The sequence below is a fragment of the Zootoca vivipara genome, chromosome Z (genome assembly GCF_963506605.1).
Source record: "Zootoca vivipara chromosome Z, rZooViv1.1, whole genome shotgun sequence".
In the NCBI taxonomy this organism is placed as follows: Eukaryota; Metazoa; Chordata; class Lepidosauria; order Squamata; family Lacertidae; genus Zootoca; species Zootoca vivipara.
The window spans coordinates 13,447,002-13,471,048 of record NC_083294.1 but is presented as its reverse complement, the minus strand read 5'-3'; the positions used below and the strand labels follow the sequence as shown (position 1 = coordinate 13,471,048).

At 48.0% G+C, this 24,047-nt stretch overlaps 1 protein-coding gene across 5 annotated transcripts in view; it reads right to left on the bottom strand.

Annotated features, from left to right (window-relative positions):
* Positions 1-249: 249 nt before the first annotated feature.
* RALGDS (ral guanine nucleotide dissociation stimulator) overlaps positions 250-24,047 on the bottom strand; it is a 93,195-nt gene continuing 69,397 nt past the window's right edge. For 4 of the 5 annotated variants that reach the window (XM_035102191.2, XM_035102190.2, XM_035102188.2 and 1 more), the window contains exons 2-19: positions 18,759-18,869; positions 18,161-18,354; positions 17,098-17,172; positions 16,210-16,403; positions 15,243-15,364; positions 14,481-14,696; positions 13,324-13,427; positions 11,947-12,031; positions 8,835-8,912; positions 7,742-7,828; positions 6,557-6,589; positions 5,927-6,048; positions 4,909-5,004; positions 3,421-3,625; positions 3,033-3,119; positions 2,670-2,915; positions 2,012-2,126; positions 250-1,719 (exon numbers count right to left, since the gene is read on the bottom strand). In XM_035102191.2, coding sequence (XP_034958082.1) covers positions 1,544-1,719; positions 2,012-2,126; positions 2,670-2,915; positions 3,033-3,119; positions 3,421-3,625; positions 4,909-5,004; positions 5,927-6,048; positions 6,557-6,589; positions 7,742-7,828; positions 8,835-8,912; positions 11,947-12,031; positions 13,324-13,427; positions 14,481-14,696; positions 15,243-15,364; positions 16,210-16,403; positions 17,098-17,172; positions 18,161-18,354; positions 18,759-18,869 — 2,346 coding nt within the window. In that variant the 3' untranslated portion in view covers positions 250-1,543. The remainder of the gene's footprint in view (positions 1,720-2,011; positions 2,127-2,669; positions 2,916-3,032; positions 3,120-3,420; positions 3,626-4,908; positions 5,005-5,926; positions 6,049-6,556; positions 6,590-7,741; positions 7,829-8,834; positions 8,913-11,946; positions 12,032-13,323; positions 13,428-14,480; positions 14,697-15,242; positions 15,365-16,209; positions 16,404-17,097; positions 17,173-18,160; positions 18,355-18,758; positions 18,870-24,047) is intronic. The other variant, XM_035102189.2, reaches the window with a different exon arrangement.

The window sequence follows — 24,047 nt, the reverse complement described above, 5'->3', positions numbered from 1 at the left end:
TTGGGTGACAGCTGCAGATAGCATAGGCAGTGGTCAGGAACGATGCGAGTTAAGAGTCCAGCAACTTTGGGGGTGGGGAAGGCAAAGCTTCACCCTCCTTGTGCTAAAGCACTTTGACTCCCCCCCCCCAGGAAACCCTGTCTGAAATGTCCTACAAGTTTCAACAAAGGGGTATGTGGCATATTCCCCCATTCATACACTCAAAAAGGTCTCACACAATTCAAAAACATAAAACTGACCACACTAACGGATATTTAAACAGTGTTAGTAAAATGTACAAATCCAACCATTCTATTTACACAAGCAATAAATATTGGGGGTGGGGTGGGGTGGGGTGGAACATTAGTAAATTCATTTTGAGATTCTCTTTACAAAAACAAAAAACAAAATATCTGATCACATCAGACAATAGTCCACAGACCCTACTTCACTGTCAAAGGTTCTTAGTCCATTAAAACACACACAAGGAAAAAAAACTGGAGTGGCACTTCCCAAGAGGGAGAAGGGAGGTGGGCAGTTTCATTGCAACCCTTTAGAGCAAATCACTTAGCCCTCCTCCCACCTCTTCCTTCTCTCCACCCAAAGTCCTTATTTACAGTGTGTTTTGTACAGAAACCAACTTCCTTCAACTCCTGCCTCTGTTGGCAAGCGGAGGCGTTTTGTCATAGAAACACGCTTGCCATTTTTGATCTTTGGTGGAGGCTCTTAATAGAAAGGGGGAAGGGGAGGAGTTTGGAAAAGTTCAAAAAAAGTCTTGAGTGGGATGACCCTATTCTGGCACAGGATCCACCTTCGCTGGTGGCCTTTAATCCACAAGGCCCTCCATGTGGACAGGCAGCGGTGGGGGAAAGTTTCAGACTCCTGTTAAGGACAAAAAAGTGCATTTCTGGACCAATTCCAGGCAGTGAGTTCGCTTGACCAGGACAACCAAGAAGGAACCGTATCCAGGAGCATGGAAGATGAAGACAGTCATTGTCCCACACATGGGCTCGCCCCCAATCCCCTGAACTCCCAGTCCCCAGCCTCTGCTTGGGTGCTTCTTAGCAGAGAATGGAGAAACCAGGCCCCCCTTAGTAGCACCACGCTGATTGGTGTAGACACCTAAGGCAGGCTATGGCTTCAGGCAGCCACATATGCTTGGCTTGCACCATGGAAAGGTGTTGTTGTTGTTGTTTTTAAATGGGAAATATGTCCTCCTCGTTGTTGTTGTTTTTTAAAAAAGGCGAGATGCAGACCTGATTTAAAGGCAAGCGCCAGCTGCTGCCAACAGAGAGAGAAAGCGCGAAGAGCAATGTGCAGGAGCGGCGTTGCTACTAAGGGATCCCGCTTCCCATTTCCAGGGTTTCGGCTGGGGCATCTCCTTGGCAAGATGAGAAAAGGGTCAAGGCTGCCGGGGTGGGGGAGATCAATCACATCATCTCTCTCACACCTGCCCCCAACCCCAATGGCATTTAAGACAGACTGGTAGCCAAGAGTGGAACAGCACTGAGTTGGTCAGGGGGCAAAGCCCGTGGGTGGGGCAGGCGACCCTCTGCTCCAGGGGTTAGAAGATGCCTTTGGCAATTTTGAGGCCTTTCTGCTTCATCCGTGGCAGCGTGGAGCTCGATCCATGCTTGATCTTGACGGCCTTGGAGAAGCCTCTCTTCTTGAGCACAAAGTCGTAGTTGGCAGCAGAGTTCATGGCGTAGAAGACATTGGCGTTGTCCGGGATTTTCAGTTCTAGGGGGACAGGGGGAGGGAAGCGGGAAAGAAAGAGGTTCAAGGACTGGGCTTTTAAGGAGATGCTACGGCGAGGGGAACATCTCCAATTCCCACTAGCCCCAGCCAGCATGGCCAATGGTCAGCATGGCCAACCAGGTACCCAAATTGGAAGCCATGAGAAGGACTCTTAACTGCAGCGGCACTTCTCCCGACTTGCGATTCCCAGCAACTGGCATTCAGACGCACACTGCCTCTGACAGTGGAGGGAAAACATAGCCGTAATCTTGGCCAAGTACCCATGGCCGCTCACCTCTTTCTTCTGAGATGATCTGAATGAGCTCATAGTCCTCCGGCCGGTCCCCATCCAGATTGTGTTTGGCCATGGCTTTACGGATCACAACTGGGGTCTTGTCCTGGCTGGTGACCTGGAAAATATTAATGTAAAAACAAAAACCCACATTTAGGCAAGCACCTACTTTTGAAGGCAGAAGGCCCATGGCACCTGCAGGAAGGGCTTGGAGGTAACCTTCCTTGAAACTCTGGAAAGCTACTGCCTGTCAGTGTTGACAATACTGAGCTAAATGGGTGCATGGTCTCAGTATAAGGCACTGATGAACTATGTTCATCAGGAGCATCTAGAGTTCAGTGGGCAGAGGATCTGCTTTGCATGTAGAAGGTCCCAGTTCAAACCCTGGCATCCCCTGGTAGGGCTGAGATAGGACTCCCTGCCTGAAATCCCGGAGAGCCTCTGCTGGTCAGTGTAGGAAGTACAAAGGCAGATGAGGTCTGACTTGGTTTAAAGTAGCTTCCTAAGAACCAGCACAGAACATTTGGTGAACGGATATCCTAGGCTGGCTTTTTACATTTGCCCCCAAAAGGCTTCCTGAAAAACCCTCCGGATTTCGAAGAGCACTCAACTACCCACCTCACAGAAAAACAAAGACCCCTCCTCGTCAAAAGACTCTCACCAGAATGCTCTTGTACATGTTTCCATTCTCCACGGCTAAGCTGACCCGAATGATGCAACAGTCATCAATTTGCTGGTTGTAGAGGGGCAAGGAGAGAGAGGAGTAGCTGGAGATGCCTGAGACAGAGCGCTTGTGGGTGCGGGAGGCCGTCACTGGTGTGGAGGAGACAGAGGAGGAGGAGGCGCTGCTCGAACTCGAGCCGATTCCCGAGGTGTCCAGGGAGGAAAGCGAGGTGGATTCCCAGAACTACGGAGGGAGGAGAGAAAGAGGGGAGAGAATTAAAGGGCTTGATTTAAGCCTCTTGCAACAGAGCGGGCGTTTCCTTTTCTGCCTCCCCAGGTATTCCTTATTGAGAAAAATCACCTTTCTACTACAGGCAGTGCTCAGGGGCACCCCCTCCTGGCCAGAAGCAGAGTTGAACGTCTGGGCGTCCAGGACGGGAAGGTAACACTAATAGGGTGGGATAAATTGCATTTCAGAAACAAGCGGCGCCTCGCAAGACACAGGCCCCTCCCACCTCGAGCACAGGAGGGGGAGGGGCTCATATCAGCTCCGCCCACCCGCCCCTAGCTCCACCCACGGCCAACAGCCTCTGAAGCCTGCTCCCTACAGGCATTTGCCTTGGGACAGAAGGATTTCCAGGCATGCCCGTTCCAAAACCTGCCCTCCGCCCCCAAAGCGACAGTCGGCCTCTCCCCTGCCCCCTGCCCCCCTGGGCGCAAGCGGGGCCTAGCGGGACGCTGTCTTGTACCTTCTTTTCTTGACCCTCAGGAGAGTCGGGGATGAAGCTGATATTGATCTCTTCCACGTCGGAGCTGCTGGAGCCGGCAGACGTGACACTGACCGAGTCTGCCATGTCCCCACTGCCCAGGTAGGGACCGCACTTCAGCTGGTCAAAGGACTTGGAGTGGGAGCTGCCGCTGGCACAGGAGGATTCGGTGCTGGGGGCCTGACGGCTGGGAAGAACAAAGAAAGCAAATAAGCACCTTTCAGGAAGGGGCCCTGGTGGCCCAAGAGTAGGCAGAGGGCCCCCGATTCACTCCCCAATGACATCTACGCTCCCTGCCTCGAACCCTGGGGAGCTGCTGCGTGAGTGTAGACAGTATTGTGCGAGATAGGAACATTCTAAGCCAGGCCAATGGTCTATTAAAATGAGGCCTCAGTTCAGAACCATGAGCACTAGGATCTTACATTGTTTTTAAAAGAAAGAGCTCTAGCATGCAGAACTTTGCATGCAGAAAATTGCATGCTCAACCACCAGCATCTCCAGATAGTTTTGGGAGAGACTGCTGCCAGTCAGTGTAGATAATATTGGCTAGAGCCATGGCGATGTAGTGGTTGGAGTGTTGGACAAGGACCCGGGAGACCAAGGTTTATATTCCCCCTCCAGAAGGTCCCAGGTTCAATCCTTGCTGGCCTTGGGCTTAAAATAAAACAAGTATATTCAAGCCAGTAGGATGTCAATTAAAATTGCATTAACTAGCCTTGGGTCCCCAGATGTGGTTGGACTGCAACTCCCATCATTCATGACCAAGCTGTCTGGGGATGATGGGTGTTGTAGTCCAACAATGCCCAACAACTCACTGTTACAAGACACCCCTCTAAGCTAGCCTGGTCCTCATTGGATCTGGTGGGAGATGCTAGCCCATCCCCAAAGCTGGAGTGAAAATTCAACTCCAGTCTAGAAAAAGAGAGAGAGAGACTTCTGCCAGCCTCAGTATAAAGGCATCTTCTTCCTATCTCCTCAGGTTCTTGATTCCAAGTTCATTTCACATGGAGGCAGCCACTGCAGCAGTGGTACACTCGCATTGGCTCAGGTGTGAGATGCCAGCTCCATTGGGAACCTCCTGCCCCTGAACTGTGCCGGCTGGTCATTATGGGAATGTCTATGTCCCGAGTTTAGATTTTTATTTTCCTCTTCCCTCCTTGTCCCTTTTTCCTTATGTGTTAAGGAGGGTTGTTTTTTAGTTTTTAGTTTTTTTAAAAAAAGATTGTAAACCTGTGAGCAGGGACTGTCTTGTTTTCATTGTATTATAAGTTCCTCCGGGAGCCATTTTGGCTGAAGAGGAGGGTACAAGTGTTCTAAATAAATACATAAATAATAAACAATTTCTGCAGCCAGCATGTCTCTCAAAGCTGCTCTCTAGCCCTGAGTTGTTTTAAGCTGGCTCTTAAAATGAGGGCTCAGAGACACCCCTGGAGCAACACTGCACTTTGGGATGGATGAACAAGGACTCACTCGCTCCAGCGCTTGATGATCCCTGTGTTTTTCTTCGCCTTCAGGGTGTTACTGGCTGACTCCGACAGGGGCTCAATCTCACAGGAAAGGCCGTAGCTGGAAGGAACAGGAGGGGGGAGGACATTGGTTGGCGTTTGCATCAACTCTGAGCTTCTTGCCTCAAGAGCTGTTCTCTTCACCCTCCTGCAGGATGGGGGACACTTCAGACCCAGGGGTTCCCAAAGTGGCCCTCCAGGCTTCTCTGTCCGGCCCTCCAGACGCTCTTCCTGGGCTCTGCCCTCCCGCTCACAGGCCACACCCTTTCACCAGCCCTGCTCTGCGCTGCCCTGGAGTGTGTCCTTGGAAAGGGGGCAATGCCTCTTGCCTGCCTACAGGGAGAGATGTGGGGGTGGGCAGAGCCTACAGTATAAAATGGGAGAGTGGTACCTGTTGATCCAGGCACTTTTATCTCTGGCCTTGGCCACCACTGACCTGCTATCCCTGGGAGATAGTGATAATCATCATACACAACACTTGACTGGAAAAGGCTCCTCACCCCTACCCTACCTGATACATAATCCTTTTTTTTTTAAAGGACAAGTTTCTGGTCCTCAAGAGGAACAGCGACAAAGCTGTAATTGGAGCCTCCTATCGAAAGCACCCCAACTAAGCAGGATGTAAGTAGAGAATGGCTGCCGGATCAGGTCAAACAGGGCCTCAATGTGAAGACCCAGTACAGCACCCGAGCACAACGGCCACTCTCCCCACTTGTGATTCGCGGTAACTGGTATTACCTCTGACAGTGGTGTTAGGGCACAAGAGCCCTGCTGGATCAGGCCAATGGCCTATCTAGTCCAACACCCCATTCTCACAGTGGCCAACCAGATGCCCCTTTGGGAAGCCTGCAAGCACAAGAGCCCTCTCCCCACCTGTGATCTTTAGTGTTCAGCAAAGTTACTTGCTTGGACTGGGGAAGCACACTGGGGGGTGGCCCCACGTGATTTAATATTTGAGATGAGGGGGGAAGGAAAGGGCTCACCTCTCTGCCTCACTGAGCCGCTCGATGCTATGGAACCAGACCACAAAGCGATCTTCCTGCGTGAAGTTGTAGTTATTGCAGGCTGACTGGAGCAGTTTGATTTGGGCGATGACTTCAAACTCCTGCAGGTGGAGAGTAGGGGTGGGGGGAAGTAGGGTTAAGCTCGGCTAAGCCCAGAAATATCATTGTAAGGGGTCCTATGGCACCCTCCCCTGACCTACAGCCTTCCAGAGTTTCTGGACTACAACTCCTATCAGCCCTGGCTGATAAGTCACAAAGCGTATAAAAAGTATTTATGAAACAGGGCAGAGTGCTGTCGTTTAGGATGCCTGCCAGTCACTTTCCCATCATACTCCATTCCATCCCCCAGCCAGCCATGCACTCCTCCCAGTACAGTATACTCCATTCCATCCCCCCACCCACCTCCAATTTCTGGTTCCCCAACCGCATTGAGCTATAGAGCAATTCTATGGCCATTGAGAATGCTCAGTGCTTGGAAGCCTCATTTTGGTATGCTGGTTTTATTCTCTCCCTTGTTTACGGCTGCTGCGCTTTATTGAGAGTTTAAAGCCACCTATAAAACGTTTGCGATTCATCATAAAGTTGGTTAAAAACAACAATAGTTCTCACCTTCCTCCTTTTCTCAAAGTTGATCAGGCCAGCCTGAAAGAAAAGAAAGGCAGGTTGTTAAAACCCAGTGACTGCCCCCACTGCCCACCGGTTCAATTTCCGAGCACCCAAAATGCGGGAAAGCTTTAGGAATAGGTAAGTTTGCGGCAAAAATAACAGATTCAAGGACCTAATAAGAAAACTGTACTTTTCTGCAACCATCATTGGATTGTTGCTTTTTAGAAGGGATAGTGGAGTGCGTTCTAAACATGTTGTGATTCGTTTTTTTAAAAAAGTATTATGAAATCAATCTAGAGATGCCAGGAATTAAACCCAGAACCTTCTGCATGCAAAGCGGATGCCCTACCAATGTGCCACAAGCCTTTGCTGTACTGTGTTTAACAGGGGTGAGGAACCTATGGCCCTCCAAATGTTGTTGGAGTCCCATCAGGCCAAGGCAGCATTGTGTCAGAGATGATGGAGAAAACCACATATCTCATTTCTCAATGGCACTTGCATTTCAGATTTCAACTGTACGCCCCTCATGGGCAGGGACCGTTCTTGTTTTGGCGATGCTGGTTAGGCTTGCAGTTGAAATGGTTTTCCAATAACAAAAAATGCATTTAGGCACCCCTTTAAAAGCTGTAAAGGTAAAGGGACCCCTGATCATTAGGTCCAGTCGTGACCGACTCTGGGGTTGCGGCGCTCATCTCGCAATATTGGCCGAGGGAGCCGGTGTATAGCTTCCGGGTCATGTGGCCAGCATGACAAAGCCGCTTCTGGCCAACAGAGCAGCGCACGGAAATGCCGTTTACCTTCCCGCTGTAGCGGTACCTATTTATCTACTTGCACTTTGACATGCTTTTGAACAGCTATGTTGGCAGGAGCTGGGAGAGAGCAACGGGAGCTCACCCCGTCACGGGGATTCGAACCACCGACCTTCTGATCAGCAAGCCCTAGGCTCTGTGGTTTAACCCACAGCGCCACCCGCGTCGCTTTTAAAAGCTGTAAGAAGCAACAAATGTCCACCAGGGGGCAGCGTGACTACAGGTAAAAAGATCTGCTCATGTGAGTCTTAGGGAGACCTTATAAGGTTCCATTACGGAAACATATTATGCAGTGGTGTGCCATTTCAGGAAATGTAGCAAAGGAAAGATCAGTTTGCTTGAAAGAGGGAGCAGGGGGGAAAGGCTTGGTGATACTTACATCCACATAGTCCTTCATGGCTGTGTCCAACATCACTAAGTCAGTGAGAAAGGTGCCCAGGTAAGGGATGGTGCCTTGCATCACGCCCTGTAACAGGAGCCAAGGGGTTAAGATCACTGAGAGAGCCACCGTGTCCAGAGAGGCCCAACATGGGCGTTGGTTAAAAAATGAGAGGTAGGGAAGCTTTGGCCCTCTGGACTTCAACTCCCTATGCTTCTGGGCCATTGGCCATGCTTGTAGGGGCTGATGGGAAGTGTAGTTCTGCCACGTCTGGAGGGCCAGAGCAGGCACCCCCAAACTTCTGCCCTCCAGATGTTTTGGACTACAATTCCCATCTTCCCTGACCACTGGTCCTATTAGCTAGGGATCATGGGAGTTGTAGGCCAAAACATCTGGAGGGCCACAGTTTGGGGATGCCTTGGCCAGAGCGTCCCTGCCTGTAATAAACAGGATTTCCACCACTACACATCAGGACCAAAGGCTCCACAAAATATGGAGTGCACCCAGGTCCCCAAGCTTGATCTAGGAAGAGATATTCCCTCCACTCTCATTATAGGGGCAGCCTTCCATCTCTTGCTAGCAGAAAGGAATGCTGCAACTTAGGCCAGCAGGCCTCGAGCCTTCCAGACATTGCTGGACTACAACTCCCATCATCCCTGATTATTGGCCAGTGCTAGCAGCAAGGGCTGATGGGAGTTAGAGTCCTGGAGGGCCAAAGAGGTTCCTTACCCCTGGCTTAGAAAGATCTCAAGTGAGAAGGTGAAATGAAAAACCTATTTCTCCAACCAAGAATCTGAAAGTCAGCTGCTAGCTCCAAATAGCACAGACTGATGAATCTGCCTTGGTATTTCCTTATTGCATTGATATCCCACCTTTCCTACAAGGAGCTCAAGGTAGCATACATAGTTCTCTTCCTGTTCTACCCACACAACAACCCTGTGAGGTGCGTTAGGCTGGCCTGAGGCTACGCAGTGAGCTTCCAGTGAGGATTTGAATCCCGACCTCGCAAGTTCTAGTCTGGCACCCTAACCACTACACCACACAGCCTCTCTGGTAGAAAGCGGTGTCCTATAAAACACCGTATTTGACTCACCATCTCCCGCTGCTGCTGTTGCCGTTTCTGAGCCCTCTTTGGGTTAATCTCTAGGGTGGCGAACTTGGAGGTCCCCTCCTGCATTGCCAAGGAAAGAGAGAAAGGGAACCATTAATAGGAGTGTCTGGGTGCACAGCTTTCTTTTGAGATGACTGCAGTAATCATCAATAAACCAGAGTGGCAGGAGGGCCAAAGCTCAGCCCCTGGTGGCATCTCCAGGTAGGCCTGGAAAAGACCAGGGCCCCCTGCCTGAAACCCCAGAGATCTGCTGCGAGTCAGTGTAGACAATAGTGAGCAAAGATGGACTGAGCATCTGACTCCGTATAATGAGGATCTGACTTAGTAGAAGACAGCTTCTTATTTATTTCAACCTCTTATTCAGAACCACAAGGACTAGAATCTTAGTTCATTTTTAGGGGAAGGGCCATAGCTCAGTGCTACAGCATATGCTGTGGGTGCATAAGGTCCTAGGTTCAATCCCCAATGGTATCTCCTGGTAGGGCTAGTGTGGCCCAATGTACAGCCAAGGGCCACACGTGGACCTCAAAACCTTTTCTGGAAGCCCTTGGCAACATTTAACACTCCCCCCCCCCAAAAAAACCCCTTGCACTGCCTTCCCAAAGCTGGGTAAGCAAGGTGCTGGTTTGGAGAAGGCAGCACGAGGGCTAGGGGGCGTCAAATTTTGGCCTTGGTACCCCCATGTCAAAATAGTATTGCCGCCCACCCGGTATGAAAAGTTGGACTGCCCTGGTAGAAAGGCTTCCTGCTTTAACCCCTGGAGAGCTGCTGACTGTCAGCGTAGGAAATACTCAGTTTGATAGGTCAACAGTCTGACTTACAACCAGTATCAGGCAACCTCCTATATTTCCTATGCAACGGTTTTTATACACACAGTTGTATTGTTCATGCACGTTTAAAGTAGATTAAAGGGTTTTCAGGCTTGAAGAATAAGGCTTTCTGTAGTTAGGGAAGTTGAAAAAATGTGGACTGGACAACTGATTAAAGATGACCCTTTAAGCTCTAAAATTCTATGATTCCAAGATGCGTAGTCACACCGTGCAAGCAGACCCGTATTAATGCTCACTTTCGTGTAAGCACACCACCATCAAATCAGAGCGAATGATCAGTAGAGGCCAGATTATGATCTACGCTCTGCGGAAACTCTATGCAAGAAAAGCCTGGATCAACTGATCCGTCTGCAGGAATCCTGGGTTAATGGAATCACAGAAGCAGGAGAGCATTCAAAAACTGACCACAAGGTGGGGTGTCACCCAGGCTCCGGGCTGCAAACCCCGCCCATCGCTTGGATGGAGGAACAGTAATTCTGGGAAAGCTTTGACTGCAGTCTGCTGATAAGAAAAGGGAATCCCTCTGTGCGTGTGTGCGTACACACAAACACACACACATGCTAGCTTCCCTCTGGGATGACTCAGTCAGTAGAGAACCAGACGATAACTCTTAATCTCAAGATCATGGGTTCGAGCTGCACATTGGGCAGAAGATTCCTGCACTGCAGGGAGTTAGACTAGATGACTCTCGTGGTCCCTCCCAACTTTATGATTCTATGATTTTCTCCTCCCTGATACTTATCTCTCACCCCCATCACCATCACAGGGGATTCCTTAGCTGCTGAGCCCAGGAGGTGCCCAAGCCTAGCAGAGAAGAATATAAAAACAGCTGTCTCTCCCCGGTTTGCTGCAACAGCATTAAAGGAGGCACGACCCATTCCCTAGCAGAAGAGGGGGATGGGAAGATCTCTCTCTGGATTTACAGTAGATCAACAAAAGGTTTCTGATCCTCAAGTCACTTCCAGACATCCTGTTTCTTAAGCCTTCATCCTGAGTTTTTAAGGTAACTGTTTTGCTGAGCATTATGCCGGGGAGTTAAAAGCCATCCATTATTTACTGAGAGTTGTTCCTTCAAGCTTGCCCAAGGTCACACTCAGGTTGCTGCATGACTTGAGTGGGGAGGATTTGAACCCTGGTCTCCCAGGCCCTAGTCTGAGAAACTCAGATATCTTTGCTAATCTACTTCAAACAACCCAGGGATTTCTCCCAAGAAATCATGATCTACCTTGTGACCAGTGGCGTAGGAAGGGCTGCCCTGGGTGTCATCACTGAGAGGGTTTTTTTTTGACAAAATGGCAAAAATGTGAGTTTTTAAAATAAATAAATAAAAATGGGGCTCACGGAACCTTTTGGTTCAGTCAACAAACGCAACAAAATGCATCTGGCACTAGGCACCAAACCGCAGGTGCCGGCACTTACTGTGGGGACTAAAGTGTGCCCACGCGTCCCCTTCTGGGAGTGACATGGTGGCCCACCACCTCTTCCCCAGCCGCCTTACAGCTGAGGGGGAGGCAGCGGAGAGGCTTTGCGCCATGCGCCCTGCCCTGGCTCGCCCCGCTCCCATGGGCGGCTCACTCCACCCCGGGCACCCGAGGGGCCAGTTACGCCATTGCTAGTGGCCTATCTCCAAGTTGGCCAGAGAGAGAGAGGAGAAATCACACAGACACTCCACTTTCATGGAGGCTAAACGGACCACAGAAGGGAGTGGTGATTTTCGGCCTACCTCTTTAGAAAAACCCTTTCGGATCCTCTAAGTAAGAGACAACTTTGCTGTGTCTTTGCGGAATCCAGCTGCTTTGTATTTAATCCATTAACTGGAAGAAAAAACCCCTGAGGAGTGGTTGCTAGACTGAAACATCTCCAAACGTGAGGACAGGAGTAATGGAAAGAGGGTGGGAATCTCACTTAGCAACTTCCATGACAACAGATGTATAAAGCAAACAGCCAAATGCTAACATCACAGACATTGACCAATCCGTGCTGCACATAGGATTTTAGAGTGAAGCTGTAGACATCATTTCTTGGCCACCCCCAGCAAATAAAAGCATATTCCAAATCAATGCCTGTCACCCAATAAAATATTCCACCTGACTTCACCCCAAAATGGATTAACAGTTCTCATCGGTCACTCCACAACACTCCTGCCCAGGGCAAACGAAAGAAATCTATCAGGCATCAGTGGGACCAAACAGATAAAACACATGTGGCTTGCAGATTTCTGTACTTTTTATTATTTGCAGGTATTTTAAAATCAGGTATCTTACCTTAATGAGAAGCTCCCGACTCAACGAATGGTTGTTCTCATCTGAGAAGATTTCTGACAGCTCGTGGAAAGTGCGGAAGCTTTCTCTGTCAAGAGGGAACAAAGGTATCACTAAAACAAGGCACGTCTGCTTTCAACAAGTCTTCTAAACTGGAGATTTCTATCCCACTTGGTATCTATATTGGTTTCGAAAACATTTTTACATATGCCATTGCTTTAACTGTATTTAAATACATAATGTTTTAAATCACTTTTACATAACACAATACTGCATTGCAGCGGGTTGCTCTAGATCAGTGTTTCCCAACCTTGGGTCTCCAGCTGTTTTCAGACTACAATTCCCATCATCTCTGACCACTGGCCTTGCTAGCTAGGGATGATGGGAGTTGTAGTCAAAAAACAGCTCGAGGCCCAAGGTTGGGAAACACTGCTCTAGATGACCCTTGGGATCCCTTCCAACTCTACAATTTTACAAGTCCATAATTGCTCTAGTCAATCACAGGAAGGGCCACAGCACAGCTACAGAGCACCTGTTCTGCGTGCAAAACGTCCCAGGTTCAGCCCCCAATGGCATCTGCAGGTAGGGCTGGGAAAGAACCCTAATGTGACACTCCAGAGAGCTTCTGCCAGTCAGTGTGGACAACACTGAACTAGATGGATCTACCGTATGTTCCAACTCAGCATCAGACAGCCTCCTATATTTCCCATGTAACTGTTTTTTATAGACACCACCGTATTGTGGATTTGCTTCAAGATACTTCACAGGAAAGGATGTGGGTGGCACTGTGGTCTAAACCACAGAGCCTAGGGCTTGCCGATCAGAAGCTCAGTGGTTCGAATCCCCGCGACGGGGTGAGCTCCCGTTGTTCAGTCCCAGATCCTGCCAACCTAGCAGTTTGAAAGCACGTCGAAGTGCAAGTAGATAGATAGGTACCGCTCCAGCGGGGAGATAAATGGCATTTCTGTGCGCTACTCTGGTTCGCCAGAAGCAGCTTAGTCGTGCTGGCCACATGACCAGGAAGCTGTCTGTGGACAAACGCCGGCTCCCTCGGCCAATAAAGCGAGATGAGTGCCGCAACCCCAGAGTCGTCTGCAACTGGAACTAATGGTCAGGGGTCCCTTTTACTTCACAGGAAGCACTTCAATAGCCATGGATTTCAGAAATCCTTACAACAGAAATCACACTGGCAGGCCAATGCTATTATCCCTTTGCTGCAGGTATGAGTTTGAAGTAACAGTTGTCTTGCCTGCCACCGCTCAGTGAATGTGTAGTAAAGATCTGAGATGGAAGGCCTGGTGCTGCTAACACCCAAGAGGGATCTGCATTGCATGCACTTTGTCCCCCTGCACCCAAACCCTTCTTTCATACCCTACTCACCGGGAGACCTCATCCCATGTCTTCTTCAACCTGTGAACAGCGTTGCATTGCAGGGCGGAGAGAATGGCCCGGAGGGAAGAGAAATTCTTTAGGATCCGGCATTCCTGGAGGAGCACAAGGAAACAGTGGGCATTAGAAGGGGCTAGAAAGAGGAGGTGCACACGCAGAGGCTTAAAAAAACCACCCTTATTAGGCAGTTGTTTCCTGGATTCTCTGCCCAGCATTTGAACTGCTGTCTTAATTTCCTGGAATGGATTAAGTTCTGTGGCGTGTGTGTGTGTGTGTGTGTGTGTGTGTGTGTGTGTGAGAGAGAGAGAGAGAGAGAGAGAGAGAGAGAGAGAGATTTGCATTCAGGTGACCCAAATGTTGCAGTCAAAAGGAAATGCAAATTAAAACTCCCTGGTTACAGGTAAGCAACAAACTGAAAACTTGTTGCCTATGTTGAGTTTAGCTGCATTTAATAGCAGCGTTATATGGGATGCGGGTGGCGCTGTGGGTTAAACCACAGAGCCTAGGGCTTGCCGATCAGAAGGTCGGCGGTTCGAATCCCCGCGATGGGGTGAACTCCCATTGCTCAGTGTTCAAAAGCACGTCAAAGTGCAAGTAGATAAATAGGAAGGTAAATGCTGTGTGCTGCTCTGGTTCGCCAGAAGCGGCTTGGTCATGCTGGCCATATGACCCGGAAGCTATACGCCGGCTCCCTTGGCCAATAACGCAAAATGAGCACCGCAACCCCAGAGTCGGTCACGTCTGGACCTAATGGTCAGGGGTCCCTTTACCTTTAATAGCAGCGTTAGTAGCTAAGAATGTAAAAATGTAATAAGAGCCTTGCTGGATCTAGTCCAGCATCCTGTTCTCACACTGGCCAACCAGGTACCCTGTTGAGAAGCCTAAAAGCAGGACTTGCGCTCATCCACATTCTCCCTATTTGTGATCCCCAGGAACTGGCACTCCGAGGAATCCTGCCTCTTGGCAGTTGAGGCAGAACATGGCCATTGTGGCTAGTAGCTGTGAGGGCTAGAAACTTGATTGAAAAGCAACACCCCCCCCCAAAAAAAAACCAATTCCCCATTCCAAAACAAACTTTGGATTGAGACCCATCTCAAACCACAATACTATTTTATTTTTGGGGAGGGATCTACAGCCAAGCAACCTACCCGAGCTACTTGAATCCAGTGATCCACCACCTTGGCTCTTTGCTGTGGCTTCAGGGCCCGGTCCCCAAGGCAAGTTGAAATGATGCAGTTAGTGACACGGTTAAACTGGGAGACGGTCGCCCGGATGGTGGGGGCCAAGTGCTCCTTGCCTTTCTTGTCCCGCTGGGACCAGATACAACCAAGGCAATGATAGGGAACCACCTTTTTGAAAAGCTCCTGCAACAGAGAGGCATTAAGAAAAGGATCAGGAAAAGCAAGGATGGTGGCTTGAAGAGGGAAAGATGTCATTCATTTATTTGGAAAATTAATGCCCTTTCCAAGGGTTTTGTTGGAGGAGGAGGAGGAACACAAGCACATTAGAACATCCTGCTGGGTGCATCTTGTCCAGCATCTTTTTCACACAGAGACTAGCCAGATGCCCATAAGGGTGACCTGAGCACAGCAGCATCTTCCCTCCTGCAATTTCCAGCGACTGGTACCCAGAGGTATGGCTAAGCTGCCTAAGGTTTTATGAGCCAAAACTGAATTGAAACTGGGAAGAAACTGATAGCCAGTACAGCATCCATGTCATATTCTCATTCCCTCTAGTCCTAGTGGAAAATCTGGCTGCTGAATTCTGCGTTAGTTGCAGTTTCCCCAAAAAAAGGTCTTCAAGGCCAGCCTCATGCACAATACATTGCAGCAATCTAACTCAGAGAAATATCTTGTGGGGGGGGGGAGGGTTATCACAGGAAGCATGCCCAGGCTGAATCAGACACTCACGGCATCCATTAGTGTGAATTGTTCGGCCACCATCTCCGGCGAGAAAGAGAGGAAATCTAGCTTGCCTTCTCCTAGCCCATTCTCCTCTTCTAGCCGCAGGGTGCAGCTGGCATGGTCCACAGCTGGGAGAGACAAGGGGACAGAGTCAAGGCACGGAACAACTGGCTGGAAGGCCAGCAGAGGACATCGCTCCCCTACCCCCCGCCCAATCTAAGCACAGATCAGAGGGGCTATAAAGGGAAGTGGCAGAGAACACCCTTCGCTGGCAGAATTCAATCCTTGGCATCTCCAGCTAAAAGGATTTCATGGAGTCAGGCTGAGACCATCTCCAAAGCTGAAGGCCTGGGGGAAGCTGCTGCCAGTCAAACTAGAGACTACAGGCACCCCTGATTTTGCATGTGTTCAAAGAATGCGTGACCATGCATGCCCGGGCCGTTTTTGGACCGGCCACAACGGGGGAGTAAGAAGCTTATGTGCGCTCCATCATAAGCTGGAATGCAACCCCTGCACATGTCCCACACACCCCAACCACCCATGGCCATTTTGGACTATAGCTGTAGTCCAAAATCTCTGGAGGGCACCAGGTTGGTGAAGTCTGGCCTGTATTATGGAAGGGGACCATCGCTCAGCTGTAAGGCAAAAGTCTTGCACCTGCAAGGCTCCAAGTCCAGCCCTTGGGATATCTGCCTGCCTGTGACCTTGCAGAGCTGCTGCCAGTCAGAGTTGGTGGCCCTGGGGTATATGGAACGACCGGCCAATGCACTGGAATACAGCTGCTTAATCTTAATCTGGCCTTTCTTGCCTATGGAGCTCAGGCAGGCTGCCCTACCCACTCCTGCTTGCTATCTTATCTCCACAACAACCCTGTGAGGTAGGCTAGGCTGAGAGAGAGAGAGAGAGAGAGAGAGAGAGAGAGAGAGAGAGAGAGAGAGAGAGAGAGAGAGAGAGAGAGAGAAGCCCTGCTCACCTTCCGCCTCCACCTCGGCCCGCTCCTGCTGCTGGAACTGCGTGAAGAGGATGCGGGCTCTTCGCTCCAGGTCTGAGCCTGGGATGTTGAGCCGCACATAAATTATCAGCTGCTTCAGGCAGGCGTAGTCCGGAGGCTTGCGGAAGTCTTCGGAGTACTGATCCAGCCAGGCACCCAGGATGGACGAGATGGTGCTGAGGAGGAGGGGGAAGAATAAGAGGTTGGGCTTCCTCCACAAGCCAGGCCAATGGGCGTTTCAGAGGGTTGCGCTGCACCCAGAAAAGGGGAGGGGTTGACCTTTAGCCTTGAGGGGTGGGGATCCTCCAGCCCATGGACCTAACTGCTCCACCCCTTTTGACTAAGACCCATCCACCTGCCCTATGCATTTGAGTGACACCCCAGGTATGGGGGCAGGTAACTCTGCAGCTGGGCCAAAGGAGGCAACGGTCGCTGATCGGACACACAGGCATCTGACATCGGGGTGATATCAGGTTACTGACAGGTGAGCAGCCCCAGCGGGGGGAGGGCATGGGAAGTTGAGGATCTGTGGCCCTCTGGCTGGATCCAATCCCTCACCCCCCCCCTTCCATTCTCAGAATCCAGGCTGAAGAAGGGTTCCTCACCCCTGTTCTGGGGTAAACCACTTCTGAATCTTTTACTGTCTCTCTCTCACACACACAAAAAATATTGCCCTGCTGTTTAGAAACCTGAGGATGTTGCCCAGCACTCCATCCCTGCTAAGGTATCCAAGATGGTGGCCTCCAGGTGTTGTTGGACTACAACTCCCAACAGCCCCTACTAGTTTGTTCAACAGTGAGGGAATGATGGGAGTTGAGGTCCAATGACGTCTGGGGGAGTACTACCATCGCTCACAGGCCAAACACTTACTTTTTCAGCTCCAGCCTCTCGTCCACTGCATGCCTGGGGTGGTCTCCGTTGACCTGGAGATGCAGTTTGCCATATCTAGAGGACCAGGGAAAGCCAATCAAAGCTTTGCGATGCACACATATGCGTTTCAAGGATTACTGGAAGCCCACTTACCCCCAAAACAGTTCTGACTACCAGCATGGTCAGGCATGATGGAAATTGTATTATTGTTTCATTTCATTTATGAATCACCCCCCACGAGCTGTCCCACAAAGCAATTTAGAAAAACATCAACATCGCATTGGGTAAAAGAAAAGAATAAAGATTCTCATCCTCATCCGGGGTGGATTTCATAAAGGGCTTTCAGATTAACCTTTTTGAGCCAATAACTGCCATTTTTATCAATCGCTGTTTATTTCACCAATGAATTGCTCCTCCTCGTCCAGAAGTGATTTACCAAAAAAAGCAATTATGAATATAAAAATGGTTTAAAACCATGGCTCATCCATAAAATCAACCCAGTGGGGTTCAAGATTTTGGAAGGCTTTCTTTGTCAGTAGGTGCCAAAAAGACAGTAGGGAAGGCACTTGTCTGACATGCAATTAAATGGGGTCCCAAAGGCTCAGTGTCACCCCACTAATGGCCTAATTTTGATGGACAGGCCTTCTGGTGGGATGGCACCTGCAGAATGCAGTGATTGGCTGAGTGTTACTATTATTGCATTTATAGCTCACTGTTTCCTCCAAGAAGCACAAGGTGGTGTACATAGTACAACCACCTTCCTATTTTACCCTCACAACAACCCTGCAAGGTAGGTTGGACTAAGAGTGAGTGACCGGCTCAAGGTCACTCCAGTGAGCTTCATGACTCCATAGGAATTTTGACTCTGGCCCTCCAAGCTCCTAGGCTGACACTCTAACCACTATGCCACACTGTAGTAGGGGAGGAGATCTTTTAGGTATCTCGAGGAGTCCACAGAGACTACCATGCCACACCAGACTGCTCTTCCCGACAGCACCTTGGACTCAGGAACTGGTGTCTTACCCCACAGAGCCCCACAAGGAGAGAGAAGGCAGAAGATTACCTGTTCAGAAGGAGGTCCAGGACCTGCTTGGTCGTGGCAAAGGCACGGTATGTACAGAGGAAGATGGTGACGTAGGTGGAATCATTGCCTTTGAATGCAGAGACGAGGTATTGCACCAGCTTTTCCAGGGTCCCGGCTTTGATGGTCCGCACCTTACAAGTCTCGTACAGGTTTAAGGCCGACTCGTTCTCAAACTGTGAAAGGGACAGAGAATTACATGAACAGCTGCTTCGAGAGGAGTTGTGGATGCCATACTAGCACTTGAGCTGTGAAGATGGGGGGAGAGACAGCAGTCCTCCAGATGTTGTACCGGGTGACATCACTAGGGATAAGTGCATCTCAGGTCCAACTTCCATGTATTATCTGAGAGACAAGGCCTCTGCTTACATGCCTCTAGCAAAGGACAGCCCTGTTCCACTGGCCAACACTCAAAACAGCCCTGTAAGCTTGGTGATCTTAGTTGCCTCCCCACCAGAGACAGGAAGTTGCACAGGTTCTGAGGTAACATCAGAACTAGCGACCTGCAAACTCATAGAAAAGTCACTTTTGGCCACAGTGCCCTGCCTGTTCTTGCGAAAAGCTGGAAGCATTCACTTACCCCTAGCCATCGTTGCCCCTTGTTGGCTGTGTGGTGGAGCTGGACTTTCCGAAGCGAAATGCTATAGATCACGCCATCTTCCACCTCTTCTCCGATCTCCTGAGTGGAGCTCTGGAAAGGGATCAAAGAAACAGAAAGATATGGGCAATGGGCAAATAAAACGCATGCACTGTTTTTGTCAGCTTCATGGGTATAAAATGGCAGCCCAAAAGGGTTTTTCTCCATCTCAAGGTTCCCCAGCCAAAAGGCGGCCATATTTCAAGAGAATGTCCAGATCACAAGAGCTCCACAGAACATGGTGGATGTCCCTTATTTTGAAATACTGCCCCAAAATTCCTGCGGTACAGAAGCTGCAGCTTTTGACATGCCCACATTTTTTTAAAAGTTTTAAATCTATTCACTGCCATTGAATCTCAAACCAGGACAGAGCTGTGGGCAACATTTGGGGGTTGGGAGAACATTTTGAAATCTAAGAAAACTGTGGTAGGCACCACTAAATGCCCTTTTAACAGATAAGTGTCTGAGTTCATGCACTGGGGGGAAAATACACTTTGGAACTCCCTGCCTATTGACATCAGGCAAGTGCTTTCACTGGACTCTTTCTGGCACCTGCTTAAAACACCTTTGTTTAGATGAGCCTATCCACATATTTAGGAAGCAGAAACAAGTTTCAATCTGTTTTTAGTAAATAGCAATGATGAAAGATTTTTAAAAAATAATATTGAAAGATGTTCCAGTAGCACCTTAAAAACCAACTAAGTATAAGCTTTCTAGGTATGAGCTTTCGTGTGTATACACACTTCTTCAGATACTGTTTTAGGTTATTGTTATTTTAATGCTCAACAAGTCTTACATTATTGTTGCTAATTGGTAATTTTATTGTTCTATCTTTTTTGGTAAACTGTTTCAGTGATGATGATGATTTTTTTTACAATCTAGCAGTGTATAAATTTCATTAAAATTAAAAAATAAAATTAAAAAATTCATTTGCGTGTTCTCAAAATGCCAGACTGCAAAGAAGTATTGTACAGAGGAAGATCCGGAGTCCAGGGGAAGGGGGGGTAGAATTAGACAAATGTGGTTAAAAGTATGATAGAAGAAATAATATTTGAATATATGGGTAATTTTGGGGGTATAAAATGGAGGCTAAAGGAAGAATAAGAGATGGATGGAAAATAAAATTAGATTTGGATTAATTAAGGAATTATAGGTTGAGGGTATTTGATTATTTTTTTTAGTAGATTAGAATTGGTTGGGAAATACTGTAATGAAAAAACTGTGCCAGAATGATTTAAGATGATAAAAGAAAACTGCTTAATTGAGATTTAATAAATGGACCCAGTGTGGGGGAAATTGAGGAAGTCCACAATGTTATTGTTAATGTAATGAATTGATATGTTTTTTTGTTTTTTTCTATTTTCCTTTTTGATTGTGTGTTAATTTTGCTCTTTTGTTATTCTTTATGTGTTAAAATTTTGAAAACTAATAAATATTATTGGGGGGAAAAGTAGTAGTATTGCACAGAGGCTTTTCATTTGTGGAAGCTGGTTGCAAATGGTGTACTGCCACTTAACAGGGGTTGGAGTTACATGTCACAAAAGCAGAGGTTTACAATAAACTGTTGCCGTGTGAATTGTTTCTGTTCAGATAGATTTCTAACTAATCAACCATGACCTTTTCCTGGATACTTTGTTCTACCTTTACTCCCCACTCATTTTTCTCTCTATACCCTTCCCCTCAGACAAACAGCATTTTGTGGTTACAGAGAATGCTCAATTCTCATTGGGCTGTTTTTATGTGTGAGGGGATTCCCCTCAAGGTATGTTATTGTACTTCTGCAAGCCTTGAGATTTCCCCGGAGCATGCCATGCATATTTCCTCATATTTCTTCCTTGCCCCATTTTGGAAACAGAGCTGTCACAACTCTGCATCAGAGCTTGCTATTAAGAACTTAATATACAGCTTGATCTAAGTTTACCAATCACCACAAGATTATGCCTGCAAAAATCACTGCAAAATCACTGGGAAACAATCAAATAGCATTTTTAAAACAACAACTACAACAACAGGAAGCAGCACATCTTACGAAGTTTACATAACATTTTAGAAAGCAGCAAAACACATGAGATATTAAGTGCACTGGAAAAAAGTGACTTTATTTATAAATTAGTGGAATGATAAAATTGTTATATTTTTTCAGTGCTTTGTTTATAGACATATAGCTGTTTATTATGAGAACTATAATAAACCCCCCACAATAATTAATTTGTTCTCTTTCCACTATAAAACCTTAACAGATAATTAGCAAACCTTTTGAATAAATATCTTAATGGTTATGTCAAATATATCAAACAATATCCTTTCTTATCTGAACGCCATTAAATGTAATCAAACTGTCACTCCCACACTCTGTCTTTATATTTGATGTATTCGTACAAACTTAAGTGTTGTGCTTAGATTTGGTAGATTTAGATGAAGAAGAAATCACAAGCACAGAAGTGGGATCTGCAACAAATAGTTGCAGCATTGAGAGCTCACGTTCAGGGTGCCAGCCAGACAGGTCTTGGAAGGTGGTAGTGGTGAAGTAAAAATGGCGAGGTGGAGACCTCGCCAGAGCATCTGTGGGAAAAGAATCAGCCCCACAGCAGGGAAAGTTACAAAACTGTTCCCTGAGCGCTGTTTGACAGAGGAGGAGGAGGAAGGTTGAAGGAAGCCAAAACCACGGGAATGGTGGGCAGTTTCCTGGAAAGCCAAGGCAGAAAACACACAAACCTTTCATTTAAGGCAAACAAAAAACAAAAACAAAACCCTTATCCTCTAGAGAAGGCAGAAAAGCAGGTGTCAGCTGGAGCCGGGTGCGGACCATACACGCTTATCAAATGACAATAGGACAGAAACACAGCAGCGTTTGCGGAGTCACTTTATATATATTTAAAAAGTCAAAGATACTTAATGACAAATCCCAAACAGGTAAAAATTGAAATGTAAAACCTGATTTTAAAAAAACAAAAACCCAATAGTGTGGTTAGCCTGCCAAACTAGGACCTGGGAGGCCAGGATAGAAATTCCTACTCAGCCATGAATTTCATTGGGTGGATATAGTCCAGTTGGTTAGAGCAGGCATAAGCAACATTCAACCCTCCAGATGTTTTGGTCTACAACTCCCATGATCCCTAGCTAAGAGGACCAGTGGTCAGGGATGATGGGAATTGTAGTCCAAAACATTTGGAGGGCCGAAGGTTGCCTATGCCTGGGTTAGTGTGTGGTGCTGATAACACCAAGGTTTCAGGTTCAATCCCCATATGGGACAGCTACATATTCCTGCATTGCAGGGGGTTGGACTAGAATGATTATCCTCAGGGTATTCTATGATTCTTTGACCTTGGGCCAGTTACTTGCCATGAGCCTAACTTACCTCACAAAGTTGTTGTGAGGGTAAAATGGAGATGTGAAGAGCTGTATAAACCACCTTGCGCTCCTGGGGGGGGGAGTTGTGGAATATAAATGCAAAAAAAGAAATGAAGCTTTGCAAAATTTTCTGTATTCAGGAGAAAATTGCGTACAAAAAATTATGAAGTAATTTTCATAAAAACACTGCTGGGTTTTAATGAGGACTTTTAAAAATAATGCCACAAATTGATGTGGAAATGTGGAGGAATGAACTGAAGATTTAGAATATGAGTAACCGAGAGAAACAAGAGACCACACAAAATCTGACTCACAAGCTGCAGAACGCAGATGAGTTGGCAGATGGGAAATGGTCTCTCTCTCTCTCACTCAAACCACGACATCATCTTTTACTCCTGAAAATGAAACCTGCTCTAGTCTTGCCTCATTCACTTCCCCCTCTTGACATCAGAGACCCAGGATTTGCCTGCTGTCATGGGTGCTAAAAGTCCCCAGCATAAGCCAATATCTCAAGGCTGCAGGTACAATCAATCAGAGCATCTCACTGGTTCATCACTGGCATCAACAGTTTGGTACAGTGGTTAGTGTGTGTGACTAGGACCTGGAGGCAAAGGACTGACCATTAGGTCCAGTCGTGACTGACTCTGGGGTTGTGGCGCTCATCTCGCTTTATTGGCTGAGGGAGCTGGCGTACAGCTTCCAGGTCATGTGGCCAGCATGACAAAGCCGCTTCTGGCGAACCAGAGCAGCGCACGGAAATACCGTTTACCTTCCCGCTGTAGCAGTACCTATTTATCTACTTGTACTTTGAGGTGCTTTCGAACTGCTAGGTTGGCAGGAGCTGGGACCAAGCAACGGGAGCTCACCCCGTCACGGGGATTTGAACCACCGTCTGATCAGCAAGCCCTAGGCTCAGTAGTTTAACCCACAGCGCTACCAGAGTCCCTAGGAGACCAGGACCTGAAAACCAGGGTTCAAATCCCCACTCGGCCAGGCAGCTTACCTTGGCCCAGTCACTTATTCTCAGGCTAACCTACCACACAGGGTTGTTATAAGGATTAAATGAGGAGGAGGACAACTATGTGTACCCCCTTAGGTCCTTGAAAGAAAGATGGTCTGTAAATACAAGGAAGGAAGGAAGGAAGGAAGGAAGGAAGGAAGGAAGGAAGGAAGGAAGGAAGGAAGACAGACACTTGTAGGCTGCTTGTGCAATCCTCATTTCACCAACTCTGAATGTCCATTGTGGAGGCCGTAAATCTCCATGGGACACAGGCATGAAGGAGACGAAAGGGAATTTTTGCTGGCTTCAAAAACTCATGGGGGACTTCTAGTTTTTATTCCATTTGTATCCCACCTTTCCTCTTAACAGAGTCAGGTGGCATCCATGGTTCTCCATTTCTACCCCCACAAAACCACTGAGAGGTAGGTTACGGTGGGGGAGAGAGAGAGAGAGATGGTGACCAGTCGAAGGTCACTCAGTGAACTTCACAGCTGAGCAGGGCAGATCAAACCTGGCTTTCCCACATCCAAGTCTGAACTTCTAACCCAGAGCTTTCCAAACTTTTCATGTTGGTGGCATACTTTTTAGACATGCATCATTTTGTGACATGGTAATTCAGTTTTACTAGCAAACCGGAGGTTGAAAAGGAATCCGTTTCCAGCCCCGGGAGGAGCGTGGGGAGCATTCATGTGACATACCTACACACTGAAGCCAAAACACCAACGTGTCACACAGTTTGGAAAGCTCAGCTCTAACCCTTAGACCATCTTGCCTCTTGTTTTTCTAACTCAGATCAGCAATCTGCCTTTGTATGTTCAGGAGAGGGGAAAAACAAACAGACATGTGATCAGACATCTGGGGTGGGTGGGTGGGTGTCAAGC